Consider the following 20,542-nt stretch of genomic DNA (forward strand, 5'->3'; position numbering starts at 1 on the left):
CAGCTTCAGGTTGTTCTATATCTCTGCGGGTGCGTGCTGATTATTATTATTTGAAATTATATGATAGAATCGTTTGCAAAGATAGTTCACGAAATGTCCGGAAGCTTTCATAAAATATCTACATCCTTCTAGTGCAACGGCTAGAAAAATATTATATTTTCTAGTCGTTTGTATGTTACATTCTAAATAACAGACAGCTTCCCCCTCCCCTTTTTTATCAAGCGCCCTTGCAAAAGCAGTATTATTAATCACGTTAAGGGTTAAGATTAAAGTAGGCAATTTTAGGTTTAGTTCGAGCTATCGCGAAGAGGCACTCCACGCCTGAGAGCGTTACAGATGGTCATGTCACGGGCCATTCAGCGTGTTCCATATATATCACATATTATACATAAGGAAGTCAGACAGTCTAGAGTAAATTGACGTTACCAGTGCTTTAATTGATATGAAAAGAGGTTTGTTGTCTCGTTCATGCTGTAAAAGCGAAGTTCGGATAGAACTTTATTTCTTTTTTTGATGCAGCTGTTGTTTTTTGAGGTTATACGTAATGCGATGGTTGTGTCCAATGGGTCTACCCATTCGTAGACTTTATTGTACGGATTATAGGCGCATATATGGTACGTAACATTCAGTCGTTGACACGCCATTCAGTAGCATTAGTTCAAGGATGTTACATGGTGACTGGGACTCGATTATCGAGAAGCTGACAATGTGTGTTGACGTAATTTTAATTGTGCAGTTTTTGGCTAGGGACTAGAGAAGTCAGCTGTAGTAGGCGGGAGATCCTAGTTTACACACAAGCGCCACCTGTTTAACACGCTTCTTACAGCAGTCGAGCTAAACTCTTTCCCTAATCGACTGCTGAACGAGAACTAACTAGTCTAAAACCAGATAGAACTGAGTGGACATGCTTCGTTCATTTCAGGCGATGTTCTTTGACCAATTGTTTAGGCTGTGTAGAAGCCAACTGGACAACGATAGCAAAAGGTCTTCGATACCATGATAGACTAAAATTCAACTTCGAATCAACCTTAGCAATGTACCTTGACGGGAACGGGAACGTGCTTGGTAACTGGCACAGGAACATGTTTGTAAATTGGCACAGGTACGTCTTTGTATACTGGAACATGAACCGGAAGCAGGACGTGATGCGGGACCGGGAAGGGTTTCGGGATGTAGACAACCTGAAATTGAGTTGATTGAGCAGGTGAGTGAGAAACTGAAGTTGGCATAAGGCACTGATGTAAGAAAAACTAAAAAACTAAGTTAATGATATACGTGAAAACGTAGTACAAATTGCTACAAAACTTTCCAGGGCATCTATGATAAGTAAGCACAAAAATTTATCATCAGTTACTTACGATTCGTCTACTGTTTATACAAGCATGAATCGAACGAATAATGCTTTTTAAACGCTAAACCCACAGATCGGATGTGAGCGTATTTGGGTTGCTGCTTATAAACAAAAAGGATATCATTTTCAGTGGTTAGGTATATGTTTATTTGTATTATTTAAAATGTTAAAAAAAACGCGCACATTTAGTGTCATACAATTGAACGAATTGAATTCTTGTACAATTTTTGATATTTGCGTTACACATGAAATTTTAAGGTTAAGAATACACCGTATGAGCTCAACTATCCCATAATCTACGACGACAATCGATTGCGCTGGGGCGTTTAAGTTCGCATATTTTCGCCTGTTTCCTGGCATACTGTAGTCTTTTTTCCCATCATTATTATAGATTTAGCAATAAAATGATATTGTATAATAGATGATACGATGTAGCTTAGTTCCGTTGAAAGGATCTCTTTATTTTTATAGTCGTCACTAAAATTAGCAGTGATCTGGGTGTATGCCCTTGGCGCATTACATTAATACGTCAACAACAATAAATATAAGCGGGTTAAAGATGAACAAATTTGAATGAATGCATCCACAGATCGAACTCCATTTTTTTCACAAGGTTCTCGCTTTTATGCTAGCCATATATTTGTGTAGAATACATGATCACTAGCACCACCATGAACTATTTCGAATAACTTGACCCAGACGCCCCCTACCGGTAAACATGATTTTGAGAATTTCAAATTTTTCCATTTTAGCATTAATATAGAAGGGACACGATATCTGAGGTGTGAAGTACAAACCAAGTAAGATGAAAACTATCAAATGGAAACATAAATTTCAATTCCGAAACTTATTCTACCAAGCGGAAAGTTGGAACGACTTCAACGCTTCTATCTGTACTTATGCTCTGGGAATTGAAAAAACTCAATAAAGCTTTCAGCCCAAGGGACGAAATAGCGATGTAATACTTACACATTTAGACAGTGAAAATAAAAGCACATTCGTCTGTTCATCCGTTACTTGTTAAGGTCTAGTTTCATATATGAAATGTTTTTTGTAACTTAAGTTTTGTAATTTAGAATCCACTTCTCTGTTCTTCTGACGCGCATGAGGTTAGCTTGGGATCTGCTCATATAATTAAGTGATTCAGTTACGTATATTGTAGATCCACTTCTACGATGATACTTCTAGATATAGGTGCTAAGCTATGAAAGTGTGAAAAGCCCTGCCTAGTAAGCTTACATTCGAATCTTAAGGCCACTGAATATTTAACGAATTTATGAAAGCTATGTTTAGAGCAAATCGACGTAAGACTCAATATATTTATTTTAGATTTTGATTTCTGGACTCCACAACTGCTGCGTTTCTAGCTCTTTAGGCTTCTGTGGACCTACTAAATAGGCGCGTTGTTCCAACATTGTCGGCATCTTGAGGGCGTTTCCCATAAATAACGCTATTAACATATCAACATGGGAAAATTATGTCCTAGATTTTCGTTAGAGCATTAAGATGCTCAGCTAAAATGGACCTAACATTTACTCTAGGTTAATTGTCAAAAGGCATATAATAGTTTCGAAAATGACTTATAAAAATAAGTACATATCCGATATGATTGTTAAGGAAACCGCGGTACCACAGCGTGCATTCTTTAGTAAAATTCGATACTTTTTGAATTGACAATATCTTTCGTCAGTTCAAATAATGCTGCCGTTATTTGAAAACCTTAGACATAAAGAGTGTCTTGCTAAGGGCCAAATTCAGGCCATTCCGAAAGGCAAAACAACAGGTGTTTTCAGCTCTGACCTGTATAGCTCTATTACATTATCTATACTACACTTCTACTAAATTAGAGACAATTGTCGACAATTATATAGAATCACTTTAAACGAGCAAGTCCAAATATACTTGGGGTGAAAGTAAGAAGTACTCCGAAGGCGATTTTTGCCCCTACAGCAGTTTTTCTAGTTGCATCGAACACTTATAAAAAGATAAGTTTTTTTATACGGCTATTATTACTCCGGTTCGAAGAAGTGCTCAATCGAATTCGTAAACATTGTAATTCTGCGATGTTCATTACAGTTCACAGGGTGCAAGTGAGAAATCTGCGTTATTCGAATATATCCAGCAAAAAAAACGGTATATATATATATATATATATATATATATTCTAAAATACTGAGTGCAAACGCTCCAAAATGTTTACGTACTATGTCTGATTTTATCATTTCTCGGAAACGCGGTGTTGAGCATTGGTACGTATCAGTCGACGCCAGTATCTTTCACCCTACCTTTGCAACAGGCTTTCAAACACTACTTAAATAAAGTTGGCTGTATAGCAATTTTTTGATAAAATTGTTTTTTGCCCTTCCCAGCGACATTAACTCACGTATAACATATAATTGACTACTGTTTCTGTTACTCTATCCAAGCGCGTCTGCCTACTAATAATCCTACGTAAGGTTATGCAGGCGGCCAATGGGCACATTTGTAAGTGTATTCTATACCAGGAATATGGGGCGCGTTGATAAATATGCGCATGTAAATCGATAGCTCCGTCCCCTGTTTGAGTTTCTATTATGAGATCAATCGTATCGCATGAAGTTTATCCTATATAATATATACTAAATTTCGACAAAATATGTACACCAATGAAGATACAACCAGCTCATTCATCGACATGGCTGAACTACTCGGATGTATCCATTACGTACGAATGAGCGCATCCGAGTAGTTACGGTGTGAAGTGCTCCAATATACACCTTTACAGTCGAACGCTATTTAAAATTTACATAATCGTTTAATGGCATATTTCTAATTGGCCTATAGCCTTCGCTAAGGGTAATTTGACTGTACCTAATACTTGGCGGCACACCCCTGTGAGGTACGGAACGTGCGCTGATTTCATCCCGTATGCCTTACCCCTATATGATTCGATAGAAGATCGATACTCTGTTTCGACCCCATTATACCATTACTCAATTCCCTCTACACCTGTGAAGATGCGACAGAAGGATTTTCATCGTCGTTCATGACGAAAAAAAGACTAACAGCCAGGAGCGATCAGTGGCAACGATGTTTCAAACAAGCGACTCATTCAACTTGCATAAAATCATCCAACGAATGAATGCAAGCAAGCAAGCAAGCAAGCAAGCAGAGGAGCGTCGGCAAGACAACAAAATAAGAATTTCGAACGCGATTACGGTATTGTCGTCGAACATGGCCAGGGTGATATTAGTGGGAACTCATTGGTACTGCATACGTCAAAGATCAATAAAAGACATAGCAGAACTCCTCTATAGAAATTGAAGCCATAACCTATGCGAGGCTTTCTTCACAGGAGGACCAGTCGCTTTTTTGGTAGAACCCGTTCTCAGTATACTATAGATGCTAGAGATATCCTCGTTTTGTCACAGTGGTAATGGACTTGCCTACTAAATTTAATGACACCAGGTGATCTGGGTTTGAGACCTTCTAGTTATGTACGCGCTGCTTGTCTCTAGTGGAGAGGAGCCAGCCGTCTGAAGCGATGATTAGGAGCGGTACTAGACGTAAAAACTCGACGAACGCTAGAGCTTTGTTTTACTTTTAAAGGCCTTATCGGCAGAATCTGCTCCACCAAGTGAATTGCACTTATTGAATGATTGATTACGTGATAGAATCGTAGTAAAGTTAGCGCATTACGTGCGCTTACGACGTCCGTATTCTCCCCATGAGGATTTGAACGCATTTGTTTAACGGTACTGTAACTCAGGACAGTGTTATGGCTCTTACATTGGAGATCGGCTATCTAAGACGCAATAGGGCAAGTAAATATGCCTGGAGGAACGCTATGTCTCGACTTTATGACTCATATTGGCAGCTTTCACAGGTGGGTCTTCGATTGCTCAATCGTTAAACGCTGTGCTCGATGTATAAGTTCGTTAGTGAAAGCGTCTTCACAAGTATTGTCGTCTCCCTCGACTCGGAAGGACATCATAAATCCATACGCCATAACTGACGGCGGGACTTCAACGTCTTATCACATGACTGTCGAATACAGTGGTGAATGTCACAGGAGTGAGGCCAACTATTGTGTTTAATGCCGCTAATTAAAACTCTGTGACTAGAAATATATTAGTTTCAATCTATAAACATGGGTGTTGGAACTCTGAACCTTGACCGTCTGTATAGTGGTGTTTTGCTGTCTACGCAACTAAACGGTTTATATATTAAACGTTGGGTTTTGGATTGCTAAAGCTTCAGTAATGGTATTTCTATCTTACGGTACTCTAGCCAATGATGCTTTTGCACAATTTAAACCTTGGCTATACACGTCGTGCTGCATAATACCCTTCGATTCGTAAACGCGCTTGTTTATCGTCGAAGCCTGCTCTAGATTACTACACACTTCACCTGAACTTCATCGATGCCATTATTATTATACTTATTTATTTCGAGATAGATTTTATTTCGAGGGCTTAGGACAAAGATTTACGATACCTTGGGCATATGTACTATTTTCGGTATTTTTTTGACGACGGGCATTTTGTACGGTACCGCGACTGGGTGAGGCACTCTGATGATATGGGGAACTGGCACAACCTTGTGTACCGGATAAGGTTTCGGTACGGGAATTGGATGAAATACCGGTACAACTTTGTGAACCACTTTTACCACTTCTGGCTCATAATGGCCTGCGAGCACAGGGTGCTGCGTTAGGTACGTTTTAGCAAGGACCTCCACTAAGAGCTGCAAGAGCGGTGCTATGAAACGACACAGCATGTTTCCCGACAGAGCACTCAATGGCCGTTAATGTGTTTCTACTACACAGCAGCTTCTGCTACACAAAGCACTGACTCGATGGTACTCCAAAGAAGGGCTTCACTACGAAACAGTTTCCTTTTCGACTATGATACTGTCACGTACATGCGAACGTCACTGGCATACACACGAGTTGCTGTCGGTTTTCGAATATTGTTGCCCTTAATTTTCGCGTGCACTCGTCTACTTGGTAATTTCTCTATGTAATGGCCCCTATCATTAACAATAGCTCAAAGCAGATAGACACGCCTGAGTTTGAGGTCGCATGCACCTGTGATCAATCCATTCAATCTGCTATTTGACTTGGTTGTTTTTATCGGTTAAACGTGGTTCGGAGCGGTTTTGCCGTGTGCAGAACTATAACGGTGCGCGTCACTGCCCGTGGTTTTAACCTGCCAACGTAAAGAGCAAGTGAAAGCCGGCGCGAGTTGAACTGCCCCTTTCCGCCAATATGGCTCCGTTCGAACGCCCCTCTATCTTTCTATATCGCCGCACTGTCATGGGATGTGCGCGGATCAGCGTGTCCATATAACTGTCTGTAAATGCAGCTCACAACAGCTCATGTCCAAGGGACGAACCGCGGTCCGGCAACATAAGCAGCAGGCAATAGCTGCTATAACGGCGGCGTGATCTTCAGACCGCAACAGATAAGTACTATTAGACGCAAGCGAGCCGACGGCGCTTCTCTTACGACGTTTCGAGTCAATAAATGCAATAGCCTACGATGGATTCGTTGGTGGGCTGATGCTGACGCGGCTGCTGTCGGTAGACTTACTGAGCTAGGAGGCTGCAGGCTTCAGGTAACAGATGGTAACTAGTCATCGTGTCCTGGTTTAGAATCGAAAACAAGAGAAAGAAAGGAAACACGTCGATGACGCGCGAGGTGACTATTACATGTTACTGTCATGGAAAGAAAAATCTAATCGTAGACATAGCTGAATAATCAACTGATAATGCAGATAGCCTTGATGATAGCTGATGATAAAAAAGTATGGCTGTGTAACCCTTGAATGAATGGGAGAGATAGCGAGATCAATTGAATGTGTAGCAGTTTTGTTTTTTTTTTTTCGATTTCATATTTATTAAGCTATATCTGCAAGAATCAAATGTTATAGCAGTGGTAAACTTGAAGATGTTTAAGGGAACGGGTCGTGTGCCTATCTATCTATGACTTAAGAATCAGATAAGCTCTATTCAAGAACTGAGAAATATAATTCAAAAGCTCCTTTATTAAAAAGTGGGTAATTGACCAAGCGGCATTTTGGGTCTGTAACGAGTAAGACAGGCTGTCCTGCATGTTTTTTTCTAATCTAGCCCAATGTGCTAATGGTTTGCTGTGGAAACCAACATTATTTTACTGACGTAAAACTTTCACAAACTCAACTCGCATGCAGGAATTTTCTGCACGTTCTGTTTACCCGTGGCAGATGTATTTTGGGCCTTAGTTAGAATTGCTTTCGCAATCCGAACTTCCTGCCCGAAAAAGTAGTGTCCTTTCCTCGAACTCCTGGCACTTGAGCGATCTGATTCAAAACAAAGACAAGGTTGAGCATGTACAGCAAAAGCGAGTATCTCAAGTTATTATAACCGAGACACGTAATACGAATAAAAAGCGTACAAGAGGGTCGTTTAAGCGGTAAGCTTTAGGATTGCAACCCGCTAGCATCAGTCGCCAAACGCATGACACATCTCTTTGTATTGCTCATTTTGTACACGCGCTGTTTGTAAGTATTTAGATCCCCTGCTGTAGTAAAATACTTGTAAAAATTACCAATCCGTTAGCGACACGGATTCGCTGTCCGAGAACGTACTCCCTTATCGGATGCAACCCAACATCTAGCGCGGTACAGAACGCCTCGGCACGATCCTCTTTACTGTCAACTACAAAGTGGCGAAAACACGGCCCAGCGAAATAAGATGACGATCACACATATACTATCAAAGAAAATTTCGATCAGCATCGATATTACGGTAACATAACGTGGCCTTCAGAAGAGGGAAGAGCGGGCGCTCCGTTGTGTCGTGCAAAAGTGGCTTACGATTCTATGAACGAAAATCATTGTTTTCCTTTTAATGAAATTGCACCAACATATACCGTAACCCGTCCGTTTAGTAGTAAGGACGCTTCGATGCTCTACATGAACATGGCATCGTCTGTACAGTTAGGCCAAATAAGCCGCTACTGGTGACGTAATGTACGTTTGCATTACGTAAAAGACATATGCAAACATACATATACTAGGATGGGCGATTATAACACCAATTTATCGCGTCGCAGTGTGTTTATGCATTGATAACTATGAGGAGATATCTCGCCGTTTCTCGAATAGATCCTTTTTACGTACATCATATTGGAAATCAACGTATCATATTTGGGTGCGTAGGTTTACAAAAGGCTTTCAGAGCTAACGTTTTATTCTTTAGGTACATGTAGACTGTTATCAGGGAATACAATATCAATGCTAACGGTACGTTCCCCTATATGTGGCCCAACAAGCAAATGAAACGCAATGAGTCATATATTGGCCATTAACTGAATAGCGAAAATTGGTTATCTTTGTTCCAATGTTTTCTCGTTGATTTTCTCTAAATTAGCCCTAGATCTATTCTGTGACAACCATACAAATAGTAATCATAATCGTCATCATCATACAGGTAGATGACTATAAAAAAGAATTCGGTGTTAATTAAACTTCAAAGAAAATAACACAAACTATTTCACTGAAGTTAGTAATTGTCCCCTTGATGCGCGGCGTTTTTTTGACGCTTCATCAATCTATGTTCTGCACAATCTAAGCAGGCACACTATCCTGTCGTTGAGATAATTGCGAGGAGATATCTAGCTGGTTCTTTCTGAATGCATCTTTGTGCATAGATATTATTATCTTCAGATGTTTTCCGAAATCTCTCATTCGTAGTGTCGCAGTAGATCGAAGATTATTTATGACACAACAGGCACAATTGGCTATATTGGCGGAAATCAAGTGTTCCATGATTCATTATCTCGTACAATGCGCGAGCGTAGGAGGAATCATTGAGGCAACATCCATAAAAAAAAAGGTGTTGCCTCGCGACTACTATAGAGGGGTTCTGCATCTGTTTGTTGCGGTCAATATAACGTGGCTAAAACAAAATGTCGACATTTATTTGGAAAATTCGCTTATCGCCGTTGGAAATAGCCATGGTAGGATGTATGTTTGAAATTGCTTGTAGTGTTTTTGGCTGAATAGTTAATGTTAGTATGTAAGATTGCGAATAATTTCATAACTGAGCAAATGACAAATAATAAATGACGGAATCCTATCTGCCTGTAAATGTCTACAGGTTAAAAACACCATTTATGGATGACGGTGCATGGCAGTACTCTCGGCAAAGACACAACATCAAAAACAAGTGAGGTTGTATTTTACCTGCAACCTTTGAGGACAACTGCGATTACTACTCCGATAGGACCGGTAGTACAAAATCGCGCGTAATTTTTAGAAAGCGGCAACGGGACCGTTGCTTACGCGTAGTGGGCCACAGCAAACAATGGGGTAACAAAAAAAAAAAGGAGCGTCTCATAGTGTTTTAGTGGGACACGACAAGAGGGACAAAACTTGTACAATCACGGCAATCTTTCTCTATGATCACTGCTCACACTTGTCTTCATCTATCTGCCGTCGCAACCACAATAATTCCCGGTGCAAGAAGGAACCGACTTTCTTTTAAACTAAAACAAAGCAAAAAAATTAACGACAAACAAAAACAACGTCAAATAAAAGCGAAATATCTGATATTATTTGTTAAATATTACATGCTTCAGTAACTCAAAAATGCCAAGCGCCTCGCGGAAAACGGAAGGTGCGTTTCGCATGGGCTTCTGCATCGTTTACTACTGGCCGCCGCAATGAAACAGACCAATCTATATCCCAATTTACAGCCTTACTTCGAATGATTCCGCTTTAAGTTACAGTTTTTTTTCCTCGCACCGATGCTCCGATTTAGAAGCTATCTCATACAACATAGTATATATTGCGCTTTTTAAATAGATCACTGGTTATTTCTAATTACCTTATTGATCCCATACCATCGGCATCAAGAAGTCGCGTTACGCTGAGCGACGATCACGGGGGAAGACGATCTTGAAGTGATTCCCTTTGAGCTGCTGTTGTTGTCGTCGTCGATGTTATGGCCGCTGATGGACCCTGTACCGACGTACCCGTTCGACTTCAATAACTCTCTGATCTGGTGTACTCCAGAGGTGTGCTAAACAGTTTATTGGTGTAACGTGAAGACTAACTGTTGTTCGCAGTCGCATAAAACGAACGCAGTGTTCTAGCGATCATCGATACGAGCTGGCCAGGCGCTGCTGCACGTAGATTCCCAACGGGTCACTATTACTGCTACGGCTATTGCGTCAGAGTCTAATACTTCAACTGAATCTTCAGAGTTGAAGCAGACTTGCGTTAGACAGGCAGTCGCTCGCACGAATTTAACATTGATTTTCCTCGGCGCGAAGACATTGAAGCTCACACAGTCGGCGCACAGGCAAAGCTCATTTCTCGCTCAGATATCCACAATGAATACCCAGTTTGACTCACATACAGAGTAAAATTCTTGTTGTTACCATTGTCTGCTGGCGAAAACCGCGAAACCGCTTGCCCTGACGGTGCGTGGAATCAGCTGGAACGTGTTGTCATGCCGAGTTTTTCACTCAGTCGGTTTCGAACCCACGCTGCTTCAAACAGCTAATGACCGCCCAACTGATCAAGCAACTAGATCGCGTTCGGTGTCTCTGCTTTCAACCGGCTCGGGTCACTCGATTCCACGACACTGCGAACTTTTTCAGTTCAGTTCCGTGGACAAAGGAAAAAACATAGCAATAGCAGTAACAGAGGCTGAAACGGAGAGTGCAAATAGTTGCAAACAGATATAGGAATAGGCAGTCTGCAGTATCGCACGGCGAGGCGTGAGCTGAAGTCGCCAAAGTGGCTTAGCAGAATCGCAGACGCATCAAACAATCTGCAGGAAAAACATCACTGACCTTGTCAAAGCACTGTGATATATTAAAGACGGCTGCAAATATAGGGTAGACTAATCCTGTCCTGATTATCCAGGGAATGATGGGCGATGGTACTGTGAATAAGGTTTTTCCTTGCATTCATGAAAACTGTAGCTGCGCCAATGATAGCGAACATGTTCTTTTATGGCTGTCCGGATAAGCTCGTATTGCTGCCTGAAGCACCACAATTAACGCTTGCACCAACCCTAAATTTCGAAATATCTATCCAGGCTATCATGTAATGGCCAGAATAGTCATGTATTCAATCCGATCTGTGAAAGGCATTAAGATGTGACTACCTATGGGATGGGTCGTGAGTGGCGTATATGGGCGCTCTGAATTAAACTGAAAACAAATAAACAAGAATCGCTCATTTCGTATATCGTATAAATACATCATATATACATTGATTTTGATCGATTAATTAGTGAAGTTTATACACGGCGTAGAGGGTTATAGTACAAGGTTCAAGTGCTGAGCTTGAGGTTGCCTTCGTATCGACTCTCAGCTATAGCCCCGACGCCATCCCTTATAGCATAATAAATAGTTATTCTTATGTATTCGAATATTTCTTTCAAAAAAATTCTATTTTTGTTACTTGGTGCCTGACAGCGAGATGTTGGTTTATTTAGCATTAAATTCGTATATGAAAATTATTTATAGGAACGTTTCGCCATAGTGTGGCCTGATTGATAGTGTCCAGTTATGTGTTGATTTAGGCGTCATGCTGGTTTCGCGTCTGACGTACATGCCTTTTTCTTTAAGCGTTTAGAATTATGCTAACAAGTACTTGGAATGGTGGCGCTTCGGTCGATTCGAAGATGTGCACTTCACTGAAATAGGACTTCGAAATATTTCACCTATTCAAATATTTCGCCAAAATAGCTTAGACCATCGCGTAAACCGGTCGTTGTATCTGCTGCTGTTCTAACTAAAACGGGTTTGGTTATGGGCTATGACCCTATGAATTCTGCACTACCTGTTATCTAGAATCAATTTTCTTTTACAACTTCTGTTGGTCACTTCCGTAACGCTCACCTCTGTTGATCTTGTTCAATTATTGCTGTGTATTTTCAAGTGGCTCGAGACAGTCCAGATTACCTTTGGTGGGAGCTAGAAAATCGGCCGGGCTTCGTTACGATACTATATAGATTTATCTATAAGCAAAAATCCCAGTGAATTATACTTAATCATATCTATAAGGAAAACTATAGGACTCAATAATTACTTACAGGCCTTCGAGTATATGAAAGTATTTTGCGTGCCCTATGAAGATATTATTCAAGAGAATGGTTGTTTTTATTTATAATTCTATTCAAACTAGATCGCCGAACCGAAGGACCCCTTGCCGACAATTATATCTACATACTTTTATCGGATATCAAGACGACAACAGCGGAACATCAGTTGCTAAATTCGCTCGTTACGTTGCCGCTGATACAGAAAACATTATTAGTGAAAATTCCCGCTATGTGTTAGGCGTCCAAAGATAGACACGCAGTCACCAATCAATTGTTAGCGCTGAGTACGTTAATGTACGTCCTATTCCCTGTAGGTGACTTTTGGTACAGCACGCCAAGTGAAGCCTGTACGACTAAAACGTGTTGCATAGGACATTTTTCATGGCTTCAACATGCATGCTTGTCACCGATTCGTTTCTTTATCAACCTCATATTAGTTTACTATCTACCTGTAGAGATCCACCGTTACTTCGTCGATTGTCCCATGCGCTGCCGTTGACAGTTTCGGAAAAGGTAGCTTCAATACCGTCACTATCAATGGTATTCGCGATCTGCTCAAGCCAAATAGTAGTCATGTCTGGATCCGCTACAAGTCCTTTAGTGTAGTTCTAGTGTAGTAGATTGAACAAATTTAAAGCTGCTTTGTTGTGGGCTTTTGATAGTCGAGAGAGAGAAAAAACGCTCGGAAATTTGAGTATTTTTGTCAGCCCCGTTCAGTTTCTAAACACCTCGGCCTTTCCAGGTTTGATTAACTATAGCAGACACAAGGTTCAACGCATATTGAGGTGTTCAAAACACAGATAACCTCTTTAACCTTTTATAAAAAGCTGACTGCACGACAACTTTTCAAGCACCCTGTATACAGACTGTTTCAAAAGTTTTAAGTTCATACTTGAGAAGATGGTGGTGTTCAGTAAATGAAGCGTTTTTTACAATTGGATTGCGGAGTACCACTGTTTGATGGGATAGCAACATCTGCTAATAAGACGTAATGCTTCTTTCGTCAACGTTAAGTGTGTATGGTCGCCGATGCTGGTTACTTCGAGTACTCGTCGTGAGTGTCAATAACTGACCTAGCCAACAAGTCGCTTATCTCAAAAGTTTAAAAGGATGCTCGATTGAGCTCTACGAAAAGTATGTTACGTTACTACGCTCGAAAAATGAAGCTCGTTTCGATGAGTCTATATAGAAGAGTCTTGATTTTTTACAAATACAACTAGGCTGGTAAAAGGTATGATGGGTTAAAATTAAACTGAAGTCGGAATTTATTAATTAGGTCGTGGTTTTTCAAACAAGCACATAAATCCTAAAGTGATATCTGTCAAATCATTCTTTCACTCATTTTAATTTTTCGTAATAAACGAAAGCGGTGCGTCGTTGTTTTACGAGGGATATCATCACTTCATTGAACTTTATCGCCTCCTAGAGAATTGACTCCGATTCAAGATCGTCCTATATAAACCATTGCCTTCGCCCTATGAACGCATCAGCTATAACCGGAAATCCTAGATGTTTGTTCAAAGGTAATGATAAACGTACCATAGAATGCGGTTCGATTCGTCTTCAACTTTCCACTTGTCTTCGTCAACTGTACAAGTATTGTCCAATAAATGTTTGATAGAGAGTTATGTATAGATGTGTATGTACGTCACAAAGGGTCTGGGCCCAAATGAAAACAGATGCTGATCGGTAGGGTACGCACGAAAGCAAGTTGTTTCATAGGCACAGAAAGCAGATGGCAAGCCACTTACCAGACTGAATCAGCATGGTAATTGGTGAAGTTTCCAGACTATTTTTGAGTAACGCCGGGCGATTGAAGGCACCGCTTCACTCGAACTGAGGGTCCTATAAAAGACCACGAACGTTGTCGTATTATAGGGTATGACGCTCGTAGTAATTTCTAAAAATAAAACGTAGAAATAGATTGTAAACACTAAGTTTCGTAAAAACTCGGGAACGGTGCGGAAACTTTGAAGTCAAATGAAGGATACTGTGGAGCTGTCTGGATACGACGATAGGTTTTATGCGGAAGAGTCCCAAAACGCATACCCAATTAGCCAAACACACATCAAACGTCTATAATTAAATTCATGTCTACAAAAGCCCTACGAAATCTAAAACCATTTAGTAATGCTATTGAACTAATACCTTACATACACAACTTGGATATATCTTTTTGAGGGTTAGCACCCGTGAACGGTATATGCCATGCAAACGCTCTCCACAACATCCTAGCGTCTTACTTATCATCAACGTCCTGCGTCTCGTCGAAGACGGCCTTATGTCTCTATCAATCGATTACGCCAGGTCGGTAACCTAGCATTATATTTCGACTCTGTTTGCAATGTGATAGATTATAAGAGTGATGTTAAGGGGCCCTTATGCACCGTGTGATTTCAGGAGCATTGTATGCGCGATTCGGATAGGTGTATTTTTCCTATAGATCTATCTAGAGATAGAAAGTGTTAGCTTTACTCTATGAATGGACTGCGGCATACTTAGGCTACTATGATTATTTTGAAGTGCGTACGAGCTTTTTCAAGAACCTGTTCGAGGCCTGGAGTTCAGGAGGTCAAATTTACCCTTGTGCAGCCACCTAGTTTAGCGTTTTGAAATTTCCACATATTTTTTTTAGTTCTATTTAAACCAATAATTAGTTAGTGGCCCCTTTCTTCTCCCCGAAAAATAAAGTTGCATATGGTATTTTCTTGTTCGTGCGAACCGATCCGTGAAGGATGTAAAACGGGGTATATTATTTGGAAATTATAAATATCTGTCCCTCGCAAAATATTCCTAGTTTATGCGTATCGAACTTAATTGAGCAAATATCGTTTTTTTTTTTTCTATGTTTTAAAACGTTTCGTTCTGTTAAGATATTCAAGTGTTTATGCCGTTGAACTCAACGTTATATTCATTCTGTGATATCAGTCACACTCAAAATGCCAACAACTGTAACATATCTCGCTTGACTCGAATGACTGATAGCCCAAGCTGGTGGAACAGCTGCGCTTGTCGCAATTGCAGCTAATACGTTAGGCTGACCGGCCGACTTTTGTAGCGCGGCCACCAACATGATGTTATACGGCCATTTTCATTCATGCTGAACAATAAACAAAATATGACATCAACCAATCATAATAAGGAAAGATAACCGACGAAGTAGGTCAAATCACGTGCTCATACGCGACAGTACTAACAAGAAGGCGTCATAGATATCTGTTAGCAGTGATGACGTGTTGCTCACTGAAGTACAGTGATGTATTACTGCGGTATATCGACCACGAGCCACCTGTTGATCATCACCTGCTGATATTCGAACGAAACTCGTATGTGCGCATGTGTGTCCTACTTCACCTGGTATGGCCCAGATCTTCCTCAGTGGGAATAGTCAGTTGGGTATGTTTCACACGTACAGTGCCACATTATTACGCGTCCATTAATGACCTGTTTAGCCAAGTTACTGGACTTCGTGTCTACGTTTAAAGGCACTTCCGCTGTTTCAGTAGTTGGTGTCGATAAGTTAAAGTTGACAAGTTTTGTAGTTCTTCTTCTCGTCATTGCATATGACCGTTCATGGCTAGGCAGTATTATAGATCAAGGCGCGCAGTATCACGCGTCGGTATAGAGCATATCCTCTTCAATACGTGTTTTCGTGTGATCTTTCTTTTCTTTACAGTTGATAGATAATCGAAAACGATATTCGCGTTTCTCTTGTTGCCGTCAAACAACCAGCGACAACCACCGATCGTTACTATGATGGGGATTTCCCTTCTATCTTGAGGCCCACTCAGGTCTTCTCGCCACCTCTTTAGGCTAACGGCCCGGCGATGGTTCCTATTTTGACGGCGATCCGCTGTACCTTCTGTTCACGGCATGTTGATGGTGGTCCACAGGCCCTTCTTTTCGAGGTCCACGAATGACATAGCAGCAAGAGAATCACGTCTGCATCGCGGCCTATACCAAAAATAATCGCATAACGGCACCAGTATCATAACGTAAACGTGCTAAAAAACATAAAAAGTGCTAACGGCCAGCCGTTGACCGACAAAACGTTATAGGCCAACCTAATGGCTTATAGACCCGAAGCCATTTCGAAATATATCAGGCACTAGCTAATTTGCTTCATCTCCTCACCCTACGCCTTTGCGCATGCGACCAGCCTTCAGGCCCTAACCGAATCAAGCAATTTTAGGAAAATAGAATTGCGGAGAGCGGCCTATTCGTGTCATCTAGCGCCGATCCCTGCTGCTGTGTGGAGGTGCGCCGCAATGCGGGATGTTGCCATTGCTTAAACTGTTGTCGTCTCTCTATTCGAGAGTTAGGGTCGGAGAAAATCCAGCAGTAAAAGGCTCAGGTCACACTGCAAGCAAGCCAACCCGTTCGTGCAAAGCATCCCAACGGACTTCTAGGCAAGGGATGATCACAATTCGGACAAGGTGTGCCATTGTGCTCGTAATTCTCAATACGATGCTATTTACGTTTGCGGTCGTGTGCTTCTCGATGCACGTCATGGATCGCGCCTCGCCAGCGTGGAAAGGCGGGTCTGGTTTGCCGAAGATGCATCAGCAGTTTTTGCCGCAACGAGCGCATCGGGCACGAAATCGCCTCCTAATGAAAGAGGACGTGCCGTGTACGTATAACAATACGATGACGTTGTTTATCCTTTCCGACGGAGTCAATCGTGAGAGACGGAGCTCGCTGCGTCGGATATATCGTGGCCGAAGAAGCGTACGCAACTTTTGCATGAAATACTTTTTTGTCATATACGGTGAATTGCAGAAGAGTGAGAAGGTCTTATCTGATTATTTGATGATTTCATCATATATTCAAGATTACGTGGAACCTCAAAAGATCCATTTTGCGTACAAGAGCAAACCTAAAGTGGATCTTAAGCTGAAGTCGGCCTTAAGCGCGTTACAAGATCCGACGAGTTCTGAGAGCTCGAGCGAGGAGACCACTGAGGATGAGTCTGAAGAGACCGTTGAGGAGACCATCGAAGAAGATGATACCCAGAAAAAAAATCGAACTAATCGTGTTAATGCCACTCTAGATGCTTTATTAAAGGGTAGAGATGTCGGTAAAAGACACCTAAGGTATCGGATACAGGTAACAACATTGCCTCCTCGGAATAGCCCGCATAATATTGATGCACTTTTACAAGCTCTCTCGACACCAAACGACGTTAGAGCTGCGAAAATCCCCGTAGTTAGGCCTTCGATAATGGGCCCCAATATAACTAGGAATGTTAGTGTCAACTACACTGGTATCGATGGACAACTTCCGCGTAGACTTAAAGAGGTATTTTCATCGAAGTACAGACTTCGTTCTCAGCGTGACGAGCTCGACGCTCATACAGAAATGGCGAGCGACGAGGACCACTCAACAACCACCACTGCACCCAGCTTTTTCGAGGGTCTCGCAAGTGGGGTGAAGAGTCTATTTGAAGTGACTTCGAAGACTCGCACAACCACACCAACGCCTGTCGACGACGAGGAAGAAGTGCTGGAACTATCTGACTACGAGAAGGAAGAGAAACCACGGGTGACGCCATTCGCGACCCGCTGCGATGGTCGCACCTGTGTCCCGATTGAACCACCGGAACCGTGCAACTGCAGCGAAAGGATGACAGAACGACTCGCACCAGACTCGCCAAGTCGGATGAACTCGTTTATAAGCATCTCGAAAATACAAGACAATCGTCGACTTGAAGAGGCATCGTCGAACTCCCGCTGGAAGGTGTTCGTTCAAGATCAGCAGCCTATCGAACTGAACAGTCTTGTAGCGTACCTTAACCACGAGGCAAAGGTACTAGCTAAACTGGAGCCATGTTGTAGTTCCCTGGATGGCTGTCCTGGCTGCAATCACATGTTTCAGCAAAAACTGCTTGTCTCGACGAAACTCGTGCCCACGATATCTACAAAAGACACGTTTGCGTTAGAAGATGATGTTCGAAAGATTCTCTGGAATGACCCGAACGATGTAATTCTTGAATTTCACGTCGAGCCCCGCGGTCGAAAGGTGACGCGGTACTGGAAAGTGTTCAATATGTAAGCAGGACGGCCGGAGGGATATACACACAGTTTGTGCGTTTCCGGCGTAAAAAAATTATCGTCCATTTGTCAACACATGGCAGGCACCAGAGACGATTACAAGCAATACTGGACACAAGCCTGTGCTTGAGACGAGGAAGGTTGTCTCTATATAACACCAATACACTTAACACCATTTGTAGAACATTATGTAGGATCTAAAGCTTGTGAATATTGATAGCATTGTTGCATTGTGTCTATTGTACTTTAATTTTCGTCTCGTAGTTGTATATGATGGTTGCTGAAAAATAGAACCATATACGAATGGGTAGGACCGAAAAGAAGGACAGTATTGTGCTTAGCGATAGAACGACCTCGTCGTTATACCAGAATGGTGTCGTACTGTTTCACCGCGTACCCTATTAACTGTTTGCTAAGTGCTTGGTAGTACATTGGAAATATTAAAATTGATCGTTACGAGAGAAGCGGCGGAATGCATTGCGTGAGTGTGTGTTGGAGCCGATCTATCGCAATAGCAATCAGTCTTGACCCTATTTAGCGTTTGGCAAAGTGGCGGTGGGGAAGATGGCTTCCTCAAGGATTCGCTGGATGACCACTAGACGACACTACTGCATATTACAGACGAACGATACGGTCAAAAAGATTTGGAAATCGAGGTCCACTATTTGCCATTTTCACTGTATTATACCTATCCCATGAGTAATGAACGATGATAATGGCTATAGCAATGATGATTCAAAAATGGTTCACGGAAAGCTGTTGAAATATATGTATATAGGGTATACAACTGTGACCACCATAGCGAATAGCGTTGTTGATATTATAATCTCTGTTCCATTGGAGCAACTGTATTTTTGTTTTTGTAGAATATGCCCGTTTAAGCGAAAGTCTGACAAATAAAGTTGCTACAGACGCCACTGTCAATATATGGTATTTTTTAGCATACGTGTGAGAAGATGAGATTATATGAGTCAAAATTTGCTCAGGGAAGGCCATTAACGGCATCGAAAACAACTAACTGATATCAGAATACGCGAAAGATATTCTTCTATTGTGTGGCTCCATTGGGCTTACTATAATTTTGTTTATTTTCGAAAAAAAAACATCAGGAGAAGACATTTATGCCGTTGGTTTATAAAGGTCTACAAGGTGGGGTTATACGACCCAAATGTGAAGGCAACATTGGCTACCAATGATTCCCAGTCATTCAACAAAGTTAAGGGAAAACGTTTTTCTTCCTAGGAAGAGCTGTGGTATAGCTAGAAAATACGATGTTTAATAATAATTTACGCGTATGGTAAAAAATCAAAAGTGTTCATTTGGCCTGTTTATCTTCCAGCTGAACTTCGATAGAATGATAATAATACAATTTGAAATATTTAACGTTTAAAATTTGGTCAAATAGACAATCTAGGAAATCGAACTGCATATAGTTGGAAATTCGTGTGCATCTAAAGATGGCGAAAGGTTTAACGGTATTAAAATTGTAAACCAACGTTCGTTTACGGGAGAGAAACGTAATGGCCCCAGGTCCCGTATATATCCCCGCTCTCATTAAGTTCTGTGTTTATACGAATGAATCAAGCGGGTACATGTATATATAACTGAACTCTGTAGATGATTAAAACTTGAACTTCTGGCGTTGAACAATGTACATAAGTAATATTGCCCACCACTTTTCAGATATTCGGACTATACAAGGAAATACCACCTTGGCATTCGCTGAGGTAATCTTTTCTTGTATAACAATGCTTATTATCATTGTTTCATCAACAATAAGACTTGACCACTGTGTTACAGCTTACAATTAAATTTTTAAAATTTTTCTCATCCTTAAATGTGGAAGCCGGTACGCCCGAATCGTAAACAGTCACATCATGATCTAGGAGAAGGCCACATAATCCTAACACACTTAATTATATTGAATAAATTGGTAGTAACGTATGAGTGAATTAGCAGTTCTCACATGTCATTTTTTACCGTACAGAGGAGGCTTTTGTCTTTGAATAAAACACGTCAACTTCTTTATTTCTTCTCAAGAACTAAATAAGTAAATTGA

The 20,542-nt window shown here is 41.2% G+C and overlaps 2 protein-coding genes across 2 annotated transcripts in view; one reads left to right on the forward strand and one right to left on the reverse strand.

Moving 5' to 3' along the window:
- Positions 1 to 6,949, reverse strand: part of LOC111244457 (uncharacterized) — a 29,657-nt gene extending 22,708 nt beyond the window's left edge. The window contains exons 1-2 of the mRNA XM_022791633.2: positions 5,828 to 6,949; positions 1,041 to 1,181 (exon numbers count right to left, since the gene is read on the reverse strand). Coding sequence (XP_022647368.1) covers positions 1,041 to 1,181; positions 5,828 to 6,109 — 423 coding nt within the window. The 5' untranslated portion in view covers positions 6,110 to 6,949. The remainder of the gene's footprint in view (positions 1 to 1,040; positions 1,182 to 5,827) is intronic.
- On the forward strand, positions 1,078 to 19,407 carry LOC147757382 (uncharacterized). The gene is made up of 2 exons (XM_086979531.1): positions 1,078 to 1,204; positions 16,110 to 19,407. Exon 2 carries the CDS (start codon positions 16,709 to 16,711, stop codon positions 18,482 to 18,484), a length of 1,776 nt encoding a protein of 591 aa, XP_086835657.1. The 5' UTR covers positions 1,078 to 1,204; positions 16,110 to 16,708; the 3' UTR covers positions 18,485 to 19,407.
- Positions 19,408 to 20,542: the final 1,135 nt, after the last annotated feature.

This window comes from Varroa destructor, unplaced genomic scaffold (genome assembly GCF_002443255.2).
Source record: "Varroa destructor unplaced genomic scaffold, Vdes_3.0 BEIS01000002.1, whole genome shotgun sequence".
In the NCBI taxonomy this organism is placed as follows: domain Eukaryota; kingdom Metazoa; phylum Arthropoda; class Arachnida; order Mesostigmata; family Varroidae; genus Varroa; species Varroa destructor.